This window comes from Eleutherodactylus coqui, chromosome 2 (assembly GCF_035609145.1).
Source record: "Eleutherodactylus coqui strain aEleCoq1 chromosome 2, aEleCoq1.hap1, whole genome shotgun sequence".
NCBI lineage: Eukaryota > Metazoa > Chordata > Amphibia > Anura > Eleutherodactylidae > Eleutherodactylus > Eleutherodactylus coqui.
The window spans coordinates 92,253,486-92,279,015 of NC_089838.1; the positions used below are offsets into that span (position 1 = coordinate 92,253,486).

General features: G+C 42.6%; 1 protein-coding gene across 1 annotated transcript; it reads left to right on the forward strand.

Moving 5' to 3' along the window:
* The first annotated feature begins 1,882 nt into the window (after positions 1–1,882).
* On the forward strand, positions 1,883–24,292 carry LOC136610592 (ranaspumin-like). The gene is made up of 15 exons (XM_066589816.1): positions 1,883–2,107; positions 2,233–2,285; positions 2,734–2,793; positions 4,439–4,495; positions 5,177–5,224; positions 6,085–6,150; positions 10,921–10,968; positions 13,136–13,180; positions 14,295–14,342; positions 15,714–15,758; positions 16,035–16,091; positions 20,164–20,214; positions 22,696–22,743; positions 22,828–22,852; positions 23,973–24,292. Exons 1-15 carry the CDS (start codon positions 2,023–2,025, stop codon positions 23,978–23,980), a joined length of 744 nt encoding a protein of 247 aa, XP_066445913.1. The 5' UTR covers positions 1,883–2,022; the 3' UTR covers positions 23,981–24,292.
* The last annotated feature ends 1,238 nt before the right edge of the window (positions 24,293–25,530 follow it).

A 25,530-nucleotide genomic window follows, 5' to 3' on the forward strand; every position in this document is an offset into this window, starting at 1 on the left:
TTTATTTAATACACATATCATTAAAAATCTGTCCACCATAACTAGTAAGACCTTGGGTTATTGAACCTCTCTTAGAATTGATGATCTGGATTTCCCCAACTACCATTAACTAGAATTAAAAAAAAACCTGCCATGAACAATTTGCTTCTCCACATTATTGTCTGGCTGACTGCATATCTCCAGGGCTTACGGCCATTGCGCCTGCCCTACGGCGATTGTGCCGGTGGCGATTGTGCCTGCCTTATGGCGATCGTGCCTATGGCGACCGTGTCTGCTTTGCAGACCTTCAGGTATTGTATTTTTGGCTTTTTCTGTGAATAAAGAATTTTAAAAAATTATTCATTTTCTCTACAAACATTCTTATTTAAGGGGTAATGCCCACTGCCAGATTTCTGCTGTGTTTTACACAAGGGAAATACGCGGTGTTGCCCTGCAGCTATTAGGCTCTATTGTTCACGCTGCGGAATTCCACCGTGGAATTCTACCTCAGCTGTATAAGAAGTAGCAACCAATCACAGCACAGCTTTCATGTTACCTCAGCATTCTCAATATCCAGCAATTGTCTAGCGATACGTTCGGCGGATGCATCATTTTGTAGTTGAACACGCATCCCGTTGCTCGTAATGCCTTTTGCTTTCGTGCTTGAGATGGAAATCAAACGATCTTTGTCTGGGGGGTGCATAACTGTCGATGATGCTCACACGCACCCCACCTATCGTAGGATAGATGTACTATGCCAGTAATCTTCCCAGGAGTGTACTCACCAACTTCCCAAAGTCTCATGGCGATTGGATGAATGGTGTAGTAATACATAAAGGACAGACAGACATACATACGTTTTTATATATATAGATGAAACAATAGGACCCCGCCATACACAGGTATTAAACGCATGGCTAAAGTTCCTCTTTTGGGATACGTTGGGTAAATAGAGCTTATGGATACATTTTGCATTATGCACTGACATTCTTCCCTACGGATACATTGAATGTGGGACTCAAACACAATGTGAAGAGCCTTGGATGATCTGAGGCCAACAGACAGCCATAATCTTGTGCATGTGGCCTGTGCTGGACACATGTATTGTGCACTACTAGAGATGAGCGAGCATACTCGCTAAGGACAATTACTCGATCGAGCATTGTCCTTAGCGAGTATCTCCCCGCTCAGCAGAGAAGATTCGGCTGCTGGCGCGGGTGACAGGTGAGTTGCGGCAGTCAGCAGGGGGGAGCGGGGGGGGGGGGGGGAGGGAGAGAGAGAGATCTCCCCTCCGTTCCTCCCCACTCTCCCCCGCAGCTCCCTGCCAGCAGAATCTTTGCTCCTGAGCGGGCAGGTACTCGCTAAGGACAATGCTCTCTCGAGCAATTGCCCTTAGCGAGCATACTTGCTCATCTCTACGCACTACAAATATAAGGATACCACTATTTGAATGCCTCAGAATGTGTACCTTTGTAACATATATGAGGCTATGCGAGGGATACAGGCATGAGGAATATTTTATTTTTCAAGTTAGGCTTTAATTGTCTAAATCAGATATCATAAATATATAATAAGTATATTTCAGCCACAGCAGGTGAAAATTGAAGAGCTCTCTGGCAGCAAAATAGTTAAACTTTATTTTCTAGAATCTGGACCAAGTCTGTAAAAGGAAGGGCAGTGATTTTCAGTATCATTTAAATGACTTATGTATAATGTCACAACACAATCCATATCAGATCGCTTTCCGCACCAGAACAGTGGACCTTTTTTTCAACTGCTACTGATGTGCTCAACTTTGAAGATAATTGACAGTGTTCTCTCCATAACTAATATTTAGACTTTATAGCTGATGCCAAAGTCACTGGCAAATCTGCGCTGTTTACTTTTGCAACTCACGATGCTTAAACAAACTCCAGAATGTAGGATCTACGTGACGGTCCTTAGAGTATCTGTGCAGCTTGGCAATATAAGTTGAGAGTCCCATTCTCTTCAAGTCACAGGAAACTTCAAGTGACTTTAAAGACTGCCCAAGATCCAGACACAATGAAGACCATTGTTGTACTTTTAGTAGTAGCTGTAAGCAGCTGCAGTGCCATTGGTGCTCTTGGGGTTGATGTAGCTGGAGTTGGTAAGCACAAGAAACTAAAAACCTATAGACATTTTTTTGCAAACATGAAGTTCCATTTTCTGATTTTATGTAACATTGCAGAACATTGTGGAGTTATGTCTTATTTATTGTACTTTTCTTTGTAGGTATACCACCTCTGCCAGATGTTCTAAATAACTGTCTAATCAATGACCTGAAGGTTTTGTATCAGTGTTTTCCATTATTTCAGTTTCATGTGGGACCTGCCTTCAGAATTTGTTGTCTATTGTGTGTATATATATATATATATATATATATATATATATATATCTTCTGGGTGTATTTATCATACAGTAACAGCAGAATGGAGATACAATAGAATTTAATGCAACAAGTCATTACTGCAGTAGGGAAATACTTCTAAGTTATTTATTAGAGGTGGGCACTATGCATGAGTATTACAGATGGGCTGTGTGCCTTGTATTTTCCTTTTTCTCAGTTAAATCATTTACATGAACCTGTTACTTTAAATACAATTATATGAGTATTTATTGGTAGTATGTTGTACAGACATTTAGCAGATGACTCTATGGTATAATGGATTATGCAATACTGACATTTCAAAAGCTTCATTAACTTCTAAATTTCTGTTTCTACCTTGTTAATAGGAATCATCGTTACTGCTTATAAGACTGGCAGCATTAATATGCACTTATGACACTGGAGTGGTAAATATACATTCCTAAAATCTATAGAAATGTGTATCACATGAGCAAGAATCGCACACCGAGAACGGTTGTAGCATTTATTTTAGGAAAAAATGGAATATGAATCCCAAAGGGGATAGAATATAAAAAAACAAATCAGCGCCTACTCGTCCGTAATGAATTTTAAAAAATTTAACGTGAATACAAGTACTCACCTGGTGCTCGGTATGACCCCCTGCCAAGAGGGTCCACCGGTACCTAGATCCTTGTTTGCTCGTAATAGTTTCCAGGGATTCTCTATCCGGATTTACCGGAGAGCGATCATCAGGGTAACAGCCCGCACCCGGCTGTTTGCATAAACACGTTCCAGAAGCCAAGAAAATATCCCCAGCGCTCGTGGTCTCCCAGGATATCAACGGACACGGAGGTCCATATAATTATATTTTATTTAATAATTGCTTTAGTAGTTGCTACGCGTTTCAGCGGACTGAACCGCCCTCTTCAAGCATAAAGTCAACATTAACAAGACATACATTTATACATTTAGTTAACACTCACATGGATCCGCGGACGCCGCTTGTCGGAACCATCTTGCGGTCACGTGGCCTGATGCCGCGTGAGTTAGCCAATCACAGCATTAGCTTTCTGAAGCAATGCGCTGTTGGGGATGAGGAGGGAGCAATACCCTGCAGCAGCGCTGCAGAACGTCGGGGGAGGTGAGTACTGTTTTGGTTTTTTTTACAACGTATTCCTGTCATATAAGGCGACAGAATAATACGCCAGAATATACGGTAGTTTCACATGGGCAATTGCGATATCGCCAAAACATCACTGCCATTTTGCCATTTTCTCACAATTTTTTAGTGCAAAAGTCAATAGGACATTCTAATGTTAAAAACGCATCAAATTACACGAATATCGCAAGTTCGTGCTTTGCGTTGCGATAAAAAGGAGGTTCTATAGAGAAACATGGAAGAGTAAAAATTGCACATCACAGAAAGTTAGAGTATGCTGCAATTTTTTTTCTCGCAGGATCACATGAGTGAAAACATCACAAATGTGAAGGAAACCATTGAAAATCATTGGTTTGATAATCATGTATTTTTACTCACTCTCGCGTTATGCAAAAATCGCATTATTTTATTGCCCATGTGAAACCACCCTAAGCATAATCTGACATTAATTAAAAGGGATAAAATGGTTAAAAATGCTAAACATTTTTGTTTCTGTTTTTGCTGACTTTTTTCTTTTTAAATAGGACCTGCAAAATATCTCAGTTGAAGTCTTTATTCAGACGTCTGTATATCGGCTGGGTTTTCACGCTTGGCCTATATACACTGTCCCTCTCTGCAGGGGGAGGAGGCGGGACGGGAATAGTGCACTGAGCTCCCGCCCCCTCTCCACTCCTCGCCACTGTTTGAAATGGGAGGGGTGGGCGGAGCTAAGTTTTACCCATCTAAATAAGCCTTAAATTTCAGTAGAATAAAATATCCATATTTAGAAAAGTAAAGGAAGTAATAATCATAATCACATATGGCCATCAAAATAACACCAATCATGAATGGGTTGAAAATCCATTGCTGTGTAGAGATTTTGCTATTATATTACACAATGTTGCACAAATTCCAAGTATTCCATCTCTCGTAATCTTTGTACTGTGTTTCAGGGCAAGCTGAATGATCAACAATGGGAAGATCTTTTAACGTCAACCAGCAATGTTTTGGTAAGTTGTTTTTTTTCTAAATTGATCAATTCTGCATTTATGCCTTTCTGTAATTTCACATTTTTTTTTCAATATTTAGGCCTCATATCCATTGGGGAATTCATGCCCGCGTGGATTCTCCATGCAGAATCCCGCAGCGGGTGCCTCCTTTCCCGCAGACATGAGGACTGAAAATAATATTTACTTACCTGTCCGGAGGCTGCGGATCTGCTCTCCGCCGCGGCTGGATCTTCTTTCTTCGGCTCGGCGGATGTGCTCGGCACGCCAGCAGCGCCGTGCACCCTTTTTTTTTAAACTCCTGCTCTCCCGCGGCAGAGCAGAAATTCAGCTGCGGGTGTGTTGTGGATACGGACAGCTTCCACAGGCCTCAATGGAAGCCTGCGGGAGCCGTCCGTGCGGGAAACACCCAGAAAATTGAGCATGCTGCGGGTGATTTCCCACACGTGCGATCCGCGTGTCAGGGAAAAATGACATCCGCAGGTATGTCCAATGCATCCCTATGGGCGTGGATCACACATTTGGGACACTCGCGAGGATTTGCTAAATCCATTTTTGTAGTGGACATGAGCCCTAACTCCACAGGATTTTCGAGTGTAATACCATATTGTAGACTTGATATCATGTATCCTTGGAATATTAATGTACAATTTATTTTCTTTTTTTCTTTTCAAATCACTTTAGCGTGAAACTACTTGTTTAGCTGCCGACATCCTGGGTATTGATGTGCTGGTAAACATTCTTCCTTTATTCAAATATTTGTTAGCTACAGAGTCATCAAAGAATGATTGCCCACCCATTATTACTGGAATTAGTGCTGGAGATTTACAAATGTGACCACAGCAGACGGTTGTACCGTATATTTATGGGGGTCGCACTACGGCGGTATTACAAAGTCTATTGAAGTAAAACACTATAACATTGATACCGCTATGAAATATAGATTCAAAAAATGACGAAAAACTGATTGGACACGGCTGCAATTTCACCCGTAACATGTCTGTATTATGAATCCATGTTACGTATGTGTTACGATACATTCATGTGAAACTGCCCTAAACAATGGTGTTCTTACTCAGGCCGGGCTCACACGACTGTATGCTCATTGGGTAATACCATCACAGTTTGTAGTTATCTCCCATACACTTTCATTCTGCCGCTCACACAAGCCACGCAGAAAAAAAATCACGGCATGTTCTATCTTGGCGTGTGTCACGCGCACATGCATGCCAAGATAGTGTATCTAGAGACAGTTGGGTCACAGAGCTCTGATTAAGCGAGGACAGCATGGAGGGGGTATTCTGCAGGATGTTTTAAAATGCTGCAGATAGGTGTGGGCATTTACGGCGTTGCTGGTTTTATTCTATGAGAAGTCTGCTTACACATTCGGCAAACTCGTTATATATTTCTAAAATCTTTCAATCTAACAACCAACAGTAACTGCCGCATTCAGAGTTAGCTCTAATCCTCTGTGGGGTCTAAAGGGACATCTGACAAGGGATTTATTTTTTTTATTTCAGACCATTCCCTGCCCATACATTTTTTTTACCTCAGAAAACCCTTTTAAACATGTTAATGATATGTAATTTCAGAAAACGGCTGGAAAAACTACTGCAGAAATCGTAAAATATCTTGTTACGCTCTTAAGACCGGTTGTGGTAAGTTATTTCTATTACACATATATAGACTTTTTGCAGTCACATATATATAAAACGCAGTTATTCAGATCAATTCTACACTACCTTGTAGTAAAACATGATTTATTAGCTACCGTGTTTCCCTGAAAATAAGACAGTGTTTTATATTCATTTTTGTTCAAAAAGGTTTAACTTTTTTACATGTATAGCTGCCTGGACACTATTTAAATTGACTTTTTTAAATTAACTGTTAGCAGGGCTTAAAGGGGTTGTCCCGCGGCAGCAAGTGGGTCAATACACTTCTGTATGGCCATATTAATGCACTTTGTAATGTACATTGTGCATTAATTATGAGCCATACAGAAGTTATCAAAAGTTTTATACTTACCTGCTCCGTTGCTGGCGTCCTCGTTCCCATGGAGCCGACTAATTTTCGCCCTCCGATGGCCAAATTAGCCGCGCTTGCGCAGTCCGGGTCTTCTGCAGTCTTCTATGGGGCCGCTCGTGTAGAATGCCGGCTCCGTGTAGCTCCGCCCCGTCACGTGCCGATTCCAGCCAATCAGGACAACCCCTTTAATTTTGGAGTAGGGCTTATATTTCAAGCATCCTCAAAAAGCCTGAAAAATCATTTTGCATCCTCAAAAATTCTGAAAAATCACGCTATGTTTTATTTTCAGGGTATGTCTTATTTTCAGGGAAACAGGGTAGTAGAGTCTTGAAATAATGTACATGAAAGACATAGGCATACTGGATCAATGTCCTGCAGGTGGAGCCTGAAGCTGAAAGTGGTGGTCCATGTTTCATGGTACCCCAAGAGTTGTGAGACATTCATCCTGGTCTATCCCCTTCTCCTCTTCCTCCACCTCTTCATACCACCTTTCAACACGCTCCATATTGGCACAGATTTCCATATGTGACAAAATCCGACTCCCATACAATGATGCACATGGTAAACACCAACATGAAGTCATCAAATTGATATGTCTTGGGGAGTGCAGCCATACGGCTGAGGAGCTGATGATGGCTCTGTAGGTTGACATGTGGCAGACCCTGCACATTTTGAAGCTAGGCAAAGTTGTGTGTTACCTCGGTAATCTCACACACATACCTTGCCTAACCCATGTGATGAACCTGGTAGTGAAGCTCTTCCTAAACAGATTTACATCCAGTGTTGGAAAAGGCCAGAAACCTGTGCTCACAATTTTGGCATTCTCATCTAGCTGTCTCTCGTCTGATAGAGGTGCAGTAACAATTCGGGCTACCATCCAACCATCTTATCTGTGACGTGCCTACACGGTGGAATTCCACATTGTATATGTTGCAGAGGCTAAGCCATCAGTAGAGAGGGATCATAGAATACCAGATGGTATATGCCATTAGCAGACACTGCATGGAGGTTAGTCACTTGATGCCTGTGGAGAGGCTGCAGATCAGATATGTGTGCCATTTTAGCCTGCTTTGAGGATTTGACCAAAATGGTCAGTTGTGTCGATGCACTGATCAGTATGACCATCCTTGTTGTCTGCCTGCTGGAACAGATGCTACAGGGCCTCAGAGACAATGATATGTGTTTGTCACAGGAGGCGGAAGGGATACCGATTGCCCAACTGTCTGGCTAGTTTTTCATTACTCAACACCACAGGGAGGGTGGTTTGGGGCAAGAAAGGGGGCGTCTTCTCTAACATGTTTCTGTACAAAGAGAGAAGTATAGAGAAGGAAGAGGAGGGGGATAATATAGGCTCAGAGGCAGGGGAGGGGGTTAGGCAATGTTTCTTCTATCCATCACTGACTCCAGCTTTTCTACGTGGATGGCGGCACCAGCCAGGAGACACTCTTGGGCCTGACAATGGAATGTGGGCAATCACCGTTAGGCACTTTGAAGGCATATGAATGTTTTTATACTGCAGTGCTTGCTGGGGGACCATTGCATAGCCCACATCAGAAACATCAGATCATTACTGGGTGTCCACCCTCCTTGATCCCCTCTATAAGGACAAAATGATAAATCTCATTCCGACAGTGCAGAGGGACCTCTAAATGTGGTGACTTCTGGGTGTCTAAACTTCTCCTGCCAACTTTCTTCCTGCTACTTCCCCCTAAATAAAAAAAATTGGCAATATGGAAATGTGGAGCAGTAGCTTTCATGTTTCCACAAGGAGTAGACTCTGCCCTCAAGGTGCTGTTCCTGGTGGCGGTGGAATTGCTGCTGTTCTCCCTCTCCTGCTTCCACCATTTTTCTTCCTCCTCCCAAAATGAAAATTTTCTAAAGCACAAGAAAGAGCCTTTCCTTGGAGTAATCCTGTTCATTTCACCGGGTAGAATTCGTCCTTTGCAAATTTTATGACATTGCCTGTAAAACAAGCAGCACATCTGTCTTGCGTAGCAAGATTTTTGATTGCTCTACAGCTGAATGTTTTCACCTGGCAGAATTTCTGCTTATAAAATGTATGGCACTGCTTTTAAAACAAGCAGCACACCTGCTGTCTTCCTTGGTGTCATTTTTGATCTAGGAGACCCTATATGGGCCTTCCATTGTTTTCAGTGACACCCGTGTGCTATGATTCCCCCCTACACCTCGGTACACTATTTTGAAACAATCATTTCACTAATCGCTTATCACTATTTATCTGTCCTCAACCCAAGGCACCAAGCGCTGCAGCCTCACAGTTCTCCTGGTCTTTGTACACAGTGCAAGTGAGGTGACAACTGTCTGCCAATTAAAGGCCACACAGAATCACCGTGTGGCACTCCTGGCATCATGACACCCAGGAAGTGAGCACTGGCGCCAGGAGAACAACCAGTGCTACTGCAGCCTCTGATTGACAGGCAGTGGTCACCCCACTTCCACTGTCAGCGGAGACCGGAAGAATCGTGAGGCTGCATGCTGGATCTCCAGGACAGAGAACTAATAAGTATCATTTATTTTGTTGTTTTAATCCATTGGGTTCTAATTTTACACAGTTAAATGTAACATCAGACAACCCCTTTAAGATGCCATATGTCGTAGTAGAGATTAATTGAACCCCTTTAAGATGCCATATGTCGTAGTAGAGATTAATTGAACCACAACTTTACTATGATCTCATGCTGGACTAGATTTACTCAGATTGTTTTTCTACATGCTAAAAACAAACTGGTAAGATTATTGGCTTCTATGAAACCAGACCGTGTGTGTCTGAGACAAGGAAATTAGGTGATAAGCCTCCATTTTATAAAAGGAACCTATAGTGAAAAATTATGGAATTCTAATCTATCAGAAAAGGAGTCACAATTCAGCTCACAAGAACAAAGAATAACTGTATAGTGAGTTAATTGCTCTGGAGTTCCCAATTCATTTTAATGGGTACATTGTAATACCTTGCTTCACCTTTGGCAGCGCTGCAGAAAAATCTAACACTTGCTGATGGATACTGTTGTGTGATCCTCGAAACAGCAATATACCCCATTATCAGCAAGGGCGCAATCCAGAAAATGAGATTTACCAAAGTTGACACTTTTAAGGCTGGATTCACAAGTGGGAATTCACATTTTTGCTTTGATATTAAGGCTGGCTCCACACGGGTGCTTCCATATTTGCATGTGCCTGAGCTCTGCATTTTTGTAGAATGAACTGTGCTTCTTGCATGCACATTGTTGTCACTTATTGTTTTTGTGCAAGACATGTTAATTTGTACACCACAAACAGACGCACTGATTGAAATGGCTAAAAAGTCTTAATGAGTTCCAGATGTGTTCTTTTTCCAATGGAATTATGCAGTTTTTCATGCATCTCCTTGCTTATTGCGCACCTCCCATTGACTTCTATGGGGATCTTAAGTGTGCAAATATGCAAAAAAAAAGAGGATTTTCTATTTTTTTTTATTTTGCATTACCAAAATGCCTGTGCAAAATATGGAAATGTGAATGAACCCATTGAAATTAATGGCTCTATTCTTTGCATATTCTGTGCGCAAATCTTGCGCTCGTGTGAGGCCAGCTTTCATATGGAGCGACGCTGTTGGTCAGGGATTGCAATTTCCTAAATGTTTTTAGGAATGAACTAAATAGCTAACTGTATAAGCCTGGTCTCATACAACCAGATTTTAATTGCGGATTCCGCGATCACCATCTGCATGGGCAATCCACGGTAATACGTAGGCATTGGAAGGCATGTTGTTTCGAAGCTTACTTTACACTTACAGGTACGAATTACGTATTCCGCAAGTGGAAAAAAAAGGGCAACGTGCTGTATTTTACAGTGGAATCCACGACCATAGAGCCTATTGCATATGGGCTGCTGTTACTTACATCATGGCTAAGCAGAAATACAAAAAAAAGGTGTACTGCGCATGACCGCCTGCATAAGTACACGGTCATATGCAACAGAATTACGTGCCATACACAGGGTTGGGGGCCACCCGCATGTGGAATCTGACTCGGCCTAAGAAGCTTTGCCTATATCAATTGTTTGTAAGGCTGCCTGTCGATTGGCGATCTGCCGCGGGAGCCCCCGCCCAGGAGCAGGAGACAGCTGACGGTTCTCCGCACTGAGCCTATCTGACAGATAGGCTCACTGCAGAGATTTGCCGTCCGTGAGCGGAGAATCGCTATGATTCGCCACTCGTTGACAGGGGGAGTGCGCTTTCCATAGCAACGCTATGAAAAGCGTTTACTGCGTTCCCCGTGGCAGGTTTATCGCCGTGAGGAACGCAATGAAAGTTCACCCGTGGACAGGGGGCCTAAGATTTTTGCTGCTTCTGTTTCTTGCTTGACATTATTTGGCAATTTTGTAACATTTGTTTTAATGCGCAGGAAATGTCTGGTTTACCTGAAGTTGTTTTCGAAGCAACCTGCAAACTGGTATGAGATCTATTTCTCTAGATTGTTATCTTACTTTGTAAATGTATGGAGACAAATAAGGCGTCTTTCCACTACTTTTTTTTCTTATACAGTTGAAGATATTTTTTCTAAAACATAAAATGTATGTGGCGATATCTGATTGTTTTCTGTAGGGTAAATGTGGGCCAAATTTTGACATAGTTTTTAAACATACAAAACCAAGAATGTACATGGAGGTTTTTAGGACAAATTTTTATTCTGCACTTTAAATGACTTAGGCCTCCTTCCCACGGACGTATTACGCGGCGAATGTCTGCCGCATTGCCCGCAGCTATTAGGTTCTATTGAACCTAATAGCTCAATGCTCACAGTGCGGAATTCCATCACGGAATTCCGCACCGTGAAATCTCCCGTCCTCACCCGCGGCATGCTCTATTTGCCGCGGGTGTACGCGCAGCCGGCTTCCATTGCAGTCAATGGAAGCCGTCCGTTCACGCTATCTTCCGCTGTAGCACAGCGGAAGATAGCGTGAAATCGCCTCTGCGCCTACCGCCGCCGCCTCATATGACGCGGCCGTTGCGTCATATGACACGGCCGGCCGCATCATGTGACACGGTGGGCGTGTCTTGTGACGTGCCGGCATGTCACATGACGCTGCGGCGCGTCACGCCGAAGCGTCATGCGGGACCCAGGACGCCGCATCCGCTGGTAAGTATGGGGTCTCTGGGGGGCGCTGTGATGGGCTTCGCCGCGGAATATTCCACGGCAGAGGCCATCAGGGTCGTGTGCAGCCGGCCTTAGTTCACTATATCCTGCTTCCATCAGGCGTATAGACATGGAATGAAGTGGCAGGGTGCATGTGTGAACACAGTTCCATTTAGGCCTTGTTCACCTGGGTTACAATATCTTGCTACACATTCATCACTATGTTTTGTAGCCTGAAAGAACCCATTGGAAACCATGGGCTTCACATTGTAGCGAGCTTTTGTAGCTCGTGCGGATACAGCTTTAAACTCCTAATGGCTGTGAGGACGATCGGAGGTCACAGAAACCCCATTTAAGTGATTGTAGGGGCCCTCATGATTAGATATTTATCACCTATTCTGTATCAGCAGAATGAAAGTCCCTACATTGTTTACAAGTTTGCACGATCTGGAGGTTCAGTTACATCAAATGTGGACTGATATGCCATAGGATACCACACAGAACCTGTATCGCTTCATGCCCATCTGTATCACATCTTGTATTCAAGCTAGAGGTGGTACAACAGGGTACTAGAGCCTCCATGCCTGCCTGTATCACATCTTGTATCCAAAAAGAAGATAAAGATGGATAGCGCTCCAAGAAATGGATAAGACGTGGTTGTCAAAAAATACAGAGAATATACGTAAATAAATATGGGGCAATCGTGTGCAGAAGGTAACTCACCCCGTGACGCCGGGCCCGTCTGTGGGGTGCCCGTGCGTCAATATCCAAGATGGCGTGTCAATCCAGAAAGAAATTCCTCACACCGGTCTCATGAGACATCCTGAGGAGAGCGTCTTGGTTGCTCCCGGCGATGAAAAAACCACCACGGGATAGGGATAGATCAATGTGAAAAACAGAAAATTAACCAGCGCTCCTGTGCTTTGGAAAATGGCAGATGATGCAAGGTAGTGCAAACGAGGTGTATATGATGTGGATGTTTACTTACTTCGCAGGGGTGCTAGTGGTTAAGCACCCCTGAATCCAAGGTAGCAGGCAGAATTCAGAAGGTATATATAGTAATTCCTTTTTATTGCGACGCGTTTCGGCCGTTATATCGGCCTTTCTCAAGCCAGAGGAGGTACAACAGGGTACCTAGAGCCTGCATGCCCATCCGTATCACATCCTGTATCCAAGCTGGAGGCGATACAACAGGGTACCTGAGATTCCCTTCAGGGGGTCAGTTTTCTGCAATAAATGATGCCTTTGCTCTGATATTGTAATCACTTACTTATATCAGTGTTACAATCACAGAGAAAGTTACATTTCATACCGACAACTCCTTCTAGGGAGGGATTTCTTCTTGACAATGAGTGATGTTTGAGAAGCTCTGCATTAGACACAATGCTTATGTGACATGAATAGCTTCAAGCTGATTGAAAAATCTAGAAAACCAGCATGTAAAATTTGAAGTAATAATTGGCAAATTTCTTTTATTTTCCAGACAGAGAAATTCTTTAAACCCACTTGCTTGCCTCTTCTCATAGGGGTAAGTATGACTGAGGTTTAAGAAATGCACAATGTATGTTATAAAATATTCCTAAAGAGCAAGAGCCACAATGATACCACTTCGTGGGTAAATAGATATCTATGACTTTATGAATGACAAACGTTAGTCTAGTAAATCTAATAGTAGCATTAAAGGCGCTAGATATCCTGTTAAAATTGATGGCCTATCCTTAGGATAAGCCCTCAATAGTAGAGCAGTTAGGGGCAACTCTCGGCACCTCCACCGATCAGCTAAAAGTACAAATGCAGTACTTTTTGTAGCTGCAGTGCAAGGTATTGCGGCACTGTACCATTCACTTGAACTGGACAACATTGTCAACAAGGTTATTTAGTGATCTGATTAGAATGAAGCTGCTTGGCTTCTCTAACGCCTGGTGATCAGATAATGCTCTATGTAAGCAACTTCTCCCATAAAGCCAAGACATGTCTGTTAACTGTCTGTGTTTGGCCTTTTGTCCACGGGTGATATTCTATTGCGTTACCCCGCAGCGATAATCCACACGCGGGTAACACAATGAACGCTTTCCATAGGATAACTATGGAAAGCGCAGCCTGATGTACATCAGCGAAAAATCACCGCGATTTTCCACTGGTATATAGCGATTTTCTGTTATGAACCTATCAATATTGATCGAAGTTAGGGAGGAACTAACAAGTATTAACTATGTGCAGGAAAGATAGGACAGGACCTATCGTCCCATTGTTTTTTTTAAACTCCTGCGCATTAGCATGGAGTTTGAAAAACCTGAGAAGAAAAGGAAAAAGCCTGTTAATGCGCATCTACGCGCTGTAGCGGCGAGTGTAGTTGTGCCTATGACCATGTGTTTTTGTCCTAAAGGAATCATTCTGATGCAGCTCTGTGATAAGTTATGTTATGCATCAGAATAAGGTCCCTTCATGGCCATCGTAAAATGTCTTATGGATGGTCGTTAAGGGGTTAAACTGAAAGGACATGCGAGAACGGTAGGGAAAGAGTTAAATGAGGTTTTTTGGTTTTATGTAAAAAATATTTAACTGCAGAAATCATTTGTCACATACTACTAGCAATTCTCTGGATACAAAGAGATAAACAGAATGTGTTATTTTACTTCTAGGGAGATCTTCCAAAACTTATTATTGACCTGAAACTCCAAGCATGTCCGGTAAGGAAGCAAAAATATGCTAATATTCGAATTGTAAATGCTTAGTGGACACTGTCAAAACTGATGCTGGCATGGATATCACACAAATGAAAGAAGTCGTGCAAAACCGAATAACACGGAGGGGGCTCGCATTTAGGGTCACCAAGGGTCGTAAATGACTAAACGGCCAACAACAACAGTAGAAGAAAGCAATATAACTGTCACTATGGCACAATGCACCCTCTGGCACTCAGAAGGAGTGCTCCAGACAGCTGGTGCTACATGTGCTACATGATGAAAAGAATAATACCTTTTTATTTATATAGTGCATGCATATTACACAACACTTTACATCTCTTGTTCCCATGGGGCCTCACAATCTATATTCACCTATCTGTATATTTTTGGATACAGGAAATAACCAATAATTAAGGGTGGCTTCACACGAGCGTGTTTTTGTGCGTACATAGGTGCGCACCTATGTACGTGCAAAAATACAGTACGTGTGTATGAAGGTCCGTGTATTGCCTTCAATAGAGCCGTGGCTGCTGCCGGCGGCTCCATTGAAGGTGATGGTCTGACGGCACCCCTGAATTGTTTTTCAGGGAAGGGCTTTACATATAAGGCCTTCCCTGCAAAACAAGAATTTTTGCCGTGTCCCCGTAGGGGGGAAAAAACACATCTGTTTCCGTCATCCCCTCAAGGAAAAAGAATTCCCTGCTGCACCTGCCACATCTGTGACAGATGCAGCAAAGGAATTCTTCATCCCTGCGGGGAATAAAAAATTCCCTACCACAGCTGTCACAGATGACAGCTACGGCAGGGGATCCAGCTGCTAGCATCCTGTAATTGTTTTCCATGGAAGGGCGTTAAATATAAACCCTTCCCTGAAAAACAAGAAAAAATGGTGAGCAAATTAAAAAAAAAGAATACTCACCTCTCTTCAGCTGCCGGGGCTCAGCGGCATCCAGCGAGCTCTTGTCCCTGCACTGCTCTCAGTAGTATTCAGCAGATTTAACAACCCCCCCCCCCCCCTCCCGCCTGCTGAATGGGCTGCCTCTGATTGGCTGAGCATTGTGACCAATCAGAGGCAGTTCTCAGCTATTAAATGACAGCTGAGAGCTGCCTCTGATTGGTCCCTGCGCTCAGCCAATCAGAAGCAGCACTCACCCATTCAATCTCATCATACAGTGTAATAATTCTGTTTGTCTGTAATAATGCTTTATACATTCATCACTGACAAATATTTCACATCCTTTCGCATAAACTTAAGATATTTGTAGCTTCAAATTTATACAATAGCTTAATACTTGGCATAGAAGGTTTATTGCTATTCTATATAAATTCTAATGATTTCTAAGAAATAACATTATTATTCTGATAACTTCATAGAATAAGGATGCAAGTATTTTCATGGAAGATCTGAAAAGGGTTTTGGTAAGACGGTTTTCTTAATATTTCATATACCGTAATACCTAACATTGGCCTATGTAATATTTGACTTAATATTGATTTTGAGGCCATCACCACAATTGCGTGTTCTTATATTGTAAAGATAGGTGGAAAATGATAATACTTAAAAAAGGGGAAGTTTAATAACAAAATTATCTCCAATCAATATTAGCCTTCACCAGTAATGTGGTTGTCTTTTTGACTTAAGAATCTGTTTTTTACACTCGTGTACAATGTTTAAAGTGTATTTTTTTATTTTAGCAAAGACTTTCTTGTTTATTTGGTGAAGGACCTCTGGTTGATGTTCAGCTTGATGATGTAAGTCCTTTTAAAATTCTTTTACTCCTTAAAGCAACATTAAAGGGCTATTCAGGAAAGTAAAAGTTTTTCAAGTTTTCAGCCAACTTTTGGATGGGTGAAAATTCATAGATCAGTGGGGATACAACTGATCCCAAGATTGTTGGATCCATGCCCCCCACCCATTTCTGAATGCAGGTTGGTTCCCCCTACTGCTCTAACGTCACGGTGAATGAACCGCTGGCCACATATTAGTGACTGTGACTCCAGGTCAGAAGCAGTGTTGTCTGCATAAGGAGAGCACCCAAAAAGTGTGTGGGGACACCTAGGGGGTGAGTGGATCAAGGAAAAGTATAGTCTCTCCCCAAGGAGAGCACCCAGAAGGGGTGTGGGGACATCTAGAAGCTAAATAAGGAGACTTATAAGGCAATGCTTCTCTGAGAAATTTATGCAAATCAGAAGGATGGAAAAATACCTGTACAGCGCAATCTATTGGATGGCAGCATTCCTTAAATTCAAAGTGACCTTATAACAGGTCCTCAATGATTGGGAATATTAAATCAAGCCAAAAATCATGCATAGACAGACTGTTTCGCGGTGCTTGCCCCTCATCAGTATGCAGTAGGTTTCTGGCTTCGTCTGTGAAGGGACTATAATGTGGGTCAGAAGTGGTGTCTTGTCTCCTTAAGGAGAGCGCCCAAAAAGTGTGTGCGAACACCTTGGGGATGAGTGGATTAAAGGATGGTACAGTCCAGTGGTGACAAACCTATGCCACGCATGCCAGAGGCGGCACACCAAGTACTCCCTGCTGGCACGTGTGCTGGCAGCTGCACACCACGGTAGTGAATACTAGCAGGTGTGCCGCAGTTCCCCTGCTGGTATTTATTCAGTGGCATTGCTAGCAGTGCTGATCCATGACATCAGTGTGCAGCCGGGATCCTCCCCCCTGCTCTCCTGACGTCTCCTCCATGGTTGCACGAGAGCAGGAAGAGGAGGTCTCTGACATCATAGTGTGCACCTGGAATCAGCGCAAGCAGCAGTGCTTCGACGAGTAGGAGGAGGGAGTAAGTATATGGTTCCCAGGGGGGCGCTATTACTACTGGGGCTGATATAGAGAGTACTGTTAGTAATAGTGTCCTCTGTATTGGCCCCATTAGTAATAGCATTACCACTGGGGCCACTGTGAGATGTCACTATTACCGCTGTGGCAGCTGTGGGCTGTCACTATTACCGCTGGGGCAGCTGTGAGCTGTCACTATTACTGCTGGAGCAGCTGTGGGCTGTCACTATTACCACTGTCGCAGCTGTGGGCTGTCACTGTTACCGCTGGGGCAGCTGTGGGCTGTCACTATTACCGCTGGGGCAGCTGTGGGCTGTCACTATTACCGCTGGGGCAGCTGTGGGCTGTCACTATTACCGCTGGGGCAGCTGTGGGCTGTCACTATTACCGCTGGGGCAGCTGTGGGCTGTCACTATTACCGCTGGGGCAGCTGTGAGCTGTCACTATTACCGCTCGGGCAGCTGTGGGCTGTCACTATTACTGCTCGGGCAGCTGTGAGCTGTCACTATTACCGCTCGGGCAGCTGTGGGCTGTCACTATTACCGCTGGGGCAGCTGTGGGCTGTCACTATTACCGCTCGGGCAGCTGTGAGCTGTCACTATTACCGCTCGGGCAGCTGTGAGCTGTCACTATTACCGCTCGGGCAGCTGTGAGCTGTCACTATTACCGCTCGGGCAGCTGTGGGCTGTCACTATTACCGCTCGGGCAGCTGTGGGCTGTCACTATTAACCCTGGGGCCGCCGTGGGCTGTCACTATTAACCCTGGGGCCGCCGTGGGCTGTCACTAATACCGCTGAGGTCGCTGTGGGGGTGTCACTATTACCACTGGGGCCACTGTCGGGGGTCACTATTACTGCTGGGGTATGTTTATACATGGAAGAAATGCTGCAGAAATTTACGTGGCAAATTCCACAGCATTTCTGCATCTAAAAAGCAGTCAAAATCTGCACTCTGTCTATTTTGAAACAGCCCTTTCCATTTTATAATGACGAAGGTAAAATCATACAACGTGATAAGCCCTGGCCCCTGAAATTTTGGTACTTTGCTATAAATAAGTGGGTTTTGGGTTGCAGTTTGGGCACTCAGTCTCTAAAAAGTTTGCCAACACTGGTATAGTCTCTCCCCAAGGAGAGTACCCAGAAGGGAAGTGGGGACACCTAAAAGCTAAGTAAGCTGACAAAGATAGTCGAGTACAAAATCATTAGCCCCATTGAAATAAATGGAGCCTTGTATAAATGAGCAGCATTTCATTCTCTGCAATATTACAGTAACAGAAAGAAACTACCCTGCATGGGTCCCAGGTTCTCTGGATCAGTGCAGGTACTAGCAGTTGGACCCCAAATAATCTATTAGTTTTAACCCATCCAGTAGTTGTCTTCAACCACTGTGCTATCCTTACTAGAAATTTTTTAAAAAAATTTACATCCGGGTGTTACTGTTTGGGCACCTGTCCTTGTACAGTCTGAAACTTTTTAAAGAGTCCTGCCAGCATCAGACTGTGTAGGAACATACATACTCCTTTGGCAGCAAAAACGGTAACCCGGGGACATCAATTATCGGAAACAGTGCCAGATTAAACCCTGTAACATAACATAGTATGTAAGGCCGAAAAAAGACTAATGTCCATCCAGTTCAGCCTATTACCTCCAAATGATTATCCAGAGGAAGGCAAAAAAAAAATCCATGAAGTAGAAGCTAATTTTTTTCCATTTAAAGAAAAAAAAATTCCTTCCCGACTCCAAGTCTGTGGAGGCCCTTGGCTGTCCAAAACATGGGGCCGCCCTTGCAAATTATCTCCTAATACATTTTTTTATTTTACCAACCAACAAAAATAGCGAATTTTCTCGTGAGTGTGAAGCCGGACAGGGAAAAGCATCGCTGACGCTCAAAAATTGCGTGAACAAAGATGCGATTTTGCTGTGATTTTCTTGTGGCAAAATTGGGATCGCCAATGTGAAGGAGCCGTAAGAAGTTTAGGGCCGGTTGCACCAGGCATGAATTTTTGTTCAAAAAGGTGGTAAGTAAAAGGTACCGCTATGGGGACGAAATTCGCGCCAAGCTTTGCAAATCTATATGTTGTGTATTTCGAGAAAGAATACATCACATCCAAACACAAATGGTTAAAAAACATCAACTTTAATAAGAGATAAAAAAACGATTTAGTTTTTATATGGAAAGGTACAGAAGAAAATTTTAACCATTTTACCATGCATTTGAACGAAAATTCTTTTAATCTTTTTTTACGGGCAAGAGTTCGTCACTCACATAGAGTATTTGGATCTCATACTGTACAATGAGGTCAATGCAATTTTAATAAAACCTCTTTTTTAATTTACAGAAACAAATAGCTACCTCAGTTTTAAGAGCGCCCATTTCAAAAACTGGAAAATTAATTTGCTGTACGCTCAATTTTAAAGACTAAGACGAAATTGTACAAAATGAGGAATTCATTAAACAAAGTAACATTATTATAAACAGACTTAAAGACAACAGACTTAAAGGGGTTGTCCCGCAAAATCAAGTGAAGTTAAACACTTCTGTATGGCCATATAAATGCACTTTGTAATATACATCGTGCATTAAACATTGGCCATACAGAAGTTATATACTTACCTACAGGGGGTCCCCCCCCTGTGTTGGCATCCCCGTCTCCCTGGCGCCGGCCAAATCCTTTTCCTTGATTAGACGCGCTTGCGCAGTCTGCCTCTTCTGTCCCGTTGAATGGGGCCGCTCCAGCGTGCTCGCGACGCACAGGTCATCTAAGTATTTAACTTCTGTATGGCCAATGTTTAATGCACGATGTATATTACAAAGTGCATTTATATGGCCATACAGAAGTGTTTAACTTCACTTGATTTTGCGGGACAACCCCTTTAAAGAAACCCTGGTTTCTCTCCTTCTAATCTATGTACAGTATAATGCTCAAAGCTGATATATCATATGCTATATTATCCTAGGAGGTTGTTAATCAAGTACATATGGAGATGTATGGTTATTCATGAAGCTCTCTCACTATTTGTATTCTTTCTATAGATTGCTAATGCTCTAACTACAATTGATCCTGGAACCTTGACCTCTAGTAAGGTAAGTGCCACATACTCCAGAAGTTCCACAATGCAGCCAAAGCTCCCCACATTGCATGCGAATACAGCCACACATCTGGGGAACCCTGTGCTCTTCCCAAAAATTAGTCAAAATAGTCTAGCGTGGTGTAAGGGTCAATAGTAGCACACGGGTGTCACTGAAAACAATAGGGGTGAGGGCCCCCTTGTAAGAGCTTACAGACTATAAGGAAGTCTACATATAGGATACTCTACATATATAAATCTGTGTGAGTGGATCACCAGCTGTTTGTGAAAACACAGATAAGAGATGTGATGAAGTGTGTGGGGGACACAGTGGGAAGAAGGGGTTTCTGAGTGAGAGTGTAGAAACAGGGTCGATGGAGAGTTCAGAATAGGAAATATGGTAAGCCTCCCTAAAACGATATGTTTTTAGGGCATGCTTAAAGCTCTGGGCGTTCAGAATTAGCCTCATTGTGGTAGCATATTCCAAAGAACTGGTGCGGCTCAGGAAACATTTGGAGGCAGGAGTGCGATGTCCGGATTAGAGAAGAATTTAGTCTAAGGTCATCAGCCAAGTAAAGGGCATGAGTAGGGCAGTAGACAGAGATGAAGGAGGAGATATAGGATGGCACAGCATTATGGAGAGCATTATAGATAAGACTGAGGACTTCAAATTGTATTCTGTATTTGACTGTATTGTGCAGTGACTGACACAGGGTGGAGGTATCAGAATAGCGGCTTGACAGAAAGATGAGCCTGGCTGCTGCATTCAGGATGGATTAGAGAGGGGAAGATGTAGAGCCAGCGAATAATATACTGAACGAGCAGTCAGAAAGGCAAGAGGAAAACCATGAAAGCACTGTATCTTTAAGGCAGATAGAGCGGAGCATTTAGTGATCTACGGTATTGAACGCCACAGAGAGATCCAGGAGGATCAGTAGAGAGTAGTCGCCATTCAATTTAGCCATCAGGAAATCATTTGACACTTCTGTAAAAGTGGCTACTTTAGAATGTAGAGAGTGACAATCAGAATGTAAGGGATCTTTATGTTTTATATTAACAAAAAAAAAAACACTGCCAACTTAATAAACTGCAATCCCTGGACTGCATAATATGTGAGAAAACAAAGCTGCACTGTATTGCTTGCATATTTGTTAACTGCCCATATTCGGCGCAGTGTAATTGAATTCCCCTAAACAGACTGCTAGCTGCGTAATGTCTTCAAATATTCCGTAGCGCCGGAATGGCGACTTTGAATGACGTCTGAGGCCACAAACAAAGAGCTGCAATATTCCCCACACCAAAGAGTATTTTGTCTGTCCGCTTTGCTGCTATGTACGGTGACAGCAGCAGAAATATACCATCTCCCAATGCACAGACCATGTTTCAAAAAAAGGCGTATAAATACGACACAGCTTTTTCTTTGCTCCCTCTAATAGAACCCTGTTTAAGTTCTCTGCTAGTATACAAGCTTTCACACCCAGCAGTAATATATCCTGTGCAGAAAGTCCCTAACAGACCACTTGTTATATAGGCATATAAACATAATACAGCCTGTCCTGTGCTCAACTGTAAAATGGCCACAGGGTTACAATGTGCCTATCTAATATATGGCTGGGTCATGTGATACAGGCATCCAATGAAACTGCAGCTGATATACTAGATGGAGAACACATTTGGTGACATCATCAATATGCCCTGGCTGCTGATTGGCTGCATGCCAGGCCTTATGGAAAATTCAATTTTACCACGACTTTCATCCAAAGGATCGGTTTGGAGTTACCCAATCTGATATGGCAAACATTGTGATGATTTTATCACCTGGCCAATCAAGAAGTGCAACACTAGGATAATATATTCCACGGAGCGTACAGGGACTGATATCACAAATGTCAGTCCTTGTCCCCAATAAATTTAAATTCCCAAAGACAAAAATACATTTGGACTAGTTTTCTAACAACCCACTTAAAAATCATTTGTCACCTCTTCTGACATATCTGTTTTAGTAAATATCTACATTCATTATGAAAAAGAATTCTGGCTCCTCTTTTCTTAGAAATCTGCATTGTCGTCCCTCTGTTATTCCTCCTTGAAATCAAGTTGACAACTGGGTGTCACCAGATGGAGCTGCACACTAATGGCTCATTTATACCGGACTATTTTTGTTCAAACTCTTGCACTCCGGCAGGAATTTGAATGATAAGCTTCCCATGTAAATGCATGCAGCGGCTGAATGAGAGTTGTTCAGTTTCTGCATGCTGACACCTGCCTGTGCATGGAGTGGACTCGGATCCTGGGCCTGCTCCATTCAAACCCTGCACACATCCAATGTACACGTACGTTGGATATTGCCAATAGGCTGAAAAGATTGGCAATGAAAATATTTGTGTTTGTTTTGACTTGTTCTTCATTTACAGTCTATTAATTCCTTTAATAGCATCACTCCAGTTTTGAGAAATTCTCTGATTTGGTTTTTAATTTTCATCATTTGTTTCCTTAGCCAGAAACACTAGTTTTACGCCTCGTAATGGAAGTCATGTGCACTCTGGTAAGTGTTTTCACCATTTGATGCAAAACTGTGTATGATGGATAGTTGTAGCTTGGATTTGTAACGCAGTTTTGTATGTTTTAGGTGGACATTGTACTTCAAGGAGTCAGTAAGTAATTCCTGGATACTTGGAATGCTGCTATGTAACCCTTAAATGAGCCCAATACGCTCAAAGAATGAGTCACCGAATTTGATTTAAAATTAATACCTGTAACTATATTTACTGTAAATGTAGCGAAGTTTAACTCGACTGGGATAACCTTCTGCAACAAATTGTTGTATCTCAAGCCACTGAAAAGCTACTATGTCAGCACACCAATAGCTATTTTAAAGATACTGAAATTGTAAATAAGCTGTGGCACAGAACTTTTCTTAACATGTTAAGTTTCAGGTCAAACTTTGCTGCATCTGTAGTTGGCTGTTGGTGCAGAAGTACAGCTATCAATCAAAGGCAATTTCCAGCTGATGATCACATGGTCATAGCTTCTGTGCCTGCATGTAAAAAGTCCATAAGTCTCTCAAATGACCCACTGATGCAGCACTAGCAGTGAGGAATGTTCTTAGAGTAATAAAGGAGCAAAGGCACAAGCCAACCACAATACATATGTTCTGTCAACTCCTCCCACCCCCACCCCTACCCAAGAAAAAAAAGAGATGTAATGTATATGTAGATATATCAGTCAGACACACTATATTTCCATAATACAACTTTTATAACATGACAGGCCTAAATACAGTCTTAGATCTAGTTTATAATGAAATCACCATATTATGGTCAGATGCCAGTTCAACACAGTGATAGTGATTACAGTGCAGTTATCTCCAGTGATCACAGGTGGCATCTTCACTTTTTGGAGTTATTCGTTTTTGGTTTCCTTCTCCATCTGGACTCAGACCTCCATAAAGACTTCTTCGAGCCATGACTCGTCCCTGCACTTTCCATCCTGCTACTACCTTCAATGCCCCTCTCAGTGTCCACCATAGTAAGAGTGTCCACATTTGTGCTATACGGAATACTAGTGCTACCTTTGTGCTCTCCACAAGGCAATAGTGCCTCCATTATGCCCTTCCAAGTTAACCATGCCCCAATTGTGCCATCCATAAAGTAGTAATCCCCACTTCCTCTACCGCACTCACCAGAGATCAGCACTGAAGGGGAATAATAGACAGCTGGATAGCAATGTATATAATAACATACTGATAATGTCTTGTATTTTTGTCTGTTATAGTACCCTAAACAAATCCACAACGTGAAGGTGGTCTCATGGACTTAAAAATGGCATGCCTGCAAATGTCTTCTTTAATCCCAAATGGATAGTAGCCACAGTATCCAATCTTCTTCGCATCTTCAATACAAGCTTGCCTGAAAGATTTATTCTAGCTTCTGCAAGGTGCCTTTCTGAGTATCATACACTATTGTGACATCTACAAGGAGCACTGGTGTTATCACATAACTAGAACCCGGCACAATATATTACGTGTAGCAGTAGAAACAGCTCCTTTCAACTTGAATTTCTTGAATTCTTTGAGTAGACTAATAAAAAGTTAAGAGAGCAAATCAAAAATGTTCTTGTCTCTTTTACTGTACCAAAATGTAGAATCAATATTTCAATTTCATTCTGTAAAGGGGTTGTCACAAGCATGTATGGAGGAATTTCCTGATAGAGGAGTTAAACGGTCACTACATTTTTTCAAACAACTTGTGCTTATTCAATAGCCAGTGTGATAACTATCAAAAGTGTAATTCATTCTGTTTACCTAAAATAGTGTTTTTATGCTGAAAAATCCCTCTAAAGTTCTGGCCACCAGAGGTTTACCTTCCCCCCAATTTGCTGTCCATTGCCTGTCCTCAAGTGATGCCGGTCTCTAGTAACAGAGATTGCAAGAAGCCATAGAGAGAAAAGGGGAGAGAGGCACAGGAAGACAGAAGCTACGATTCACACTAATTGTGCTTAATAGTAAGTTAGAGAGTAGAATCTAGAGTTTTCCCTGAACACAGCACAACAGAAGACCCCTACCGGTTCAGAGAGAACAGAATATCACAGAGACACAGACACAGCCTGCACAGTAGTGATGGGAATGCCATCCCTTTTTGTTGAGCCGGATCATTTAGCTCTTTATTTAATATTACAGGGTATTCTGACATCCTCTTGTCTCTGCATTTTATGGCGTCTTCTCACAAACGTATTTGCTTGTGTTATTACGCATGTAAAATATTCACACACTAAACACAGAAAATAGAACCCATTGAAATGGGCCCGTTCTCATAAGTGCATTTTTCCTGTGCATTTCGCACATGTGGAAAACAGTAGAATCCGCTCTATCTTTCTGCGTTTTGCGCAGCAAAGGCTCCCATAGAGGTCTATAGGAGGTGCCCAAATACACAAAGGGAAGCATGAAACACTGTGCAAAACGTGGGGAAAAATACATCTGGACAATATTAGGTTAATTAGCCTTTAATCAACGGAAATACTGTGTTGCATACACATGTGAACTGGTTCTGCATGCAGAAAAAGTACAGTACATTGCGCAGACATGCGCACATATCTTCCTCAAAAACCTTGCTCATGTTCAAATACATTGAGCTGCGGTGAGCGTTTTTGCACATACTGTCGTCTGAATAACCCTCACTCTGATTCTCTAGAGCATACAATTCATACAATGAACATGTATAGTGTAATTGATCATGTACACAAAAACTGCAGCTTATTATGAAAAGTCATCGGAAAGTTAGGTACTAGAGATGAGAAAGCATACTCAGTAAGGCGATATACTCGAGAGAGCTTT

Bases quoted from the DNA above. Each gene is read 5' to 3' on its own strand.
- LOC136610592 (XM_066589816.1), top strand. From the start codon at position 2,023: ATGAAGACCATTGTTGTACTTTTAGTAGTAGCTGTAAGCAGCTGCAGT. The intron at 5,225-6,084 runs GTAAACATTCTT...ATGTAATTTCAG, and splicing joins TCCTGGGTATTGATGTGCTG to AAAACGGCTGGAAAAACTAC. The intron at 13,181-14,294 runs GTAAGTATGACT...TTTTACTTCTAG, and splicing joins GCTTGCCTCTTCTCATAGGG to GGAGATCTTCCAAAACTTAT.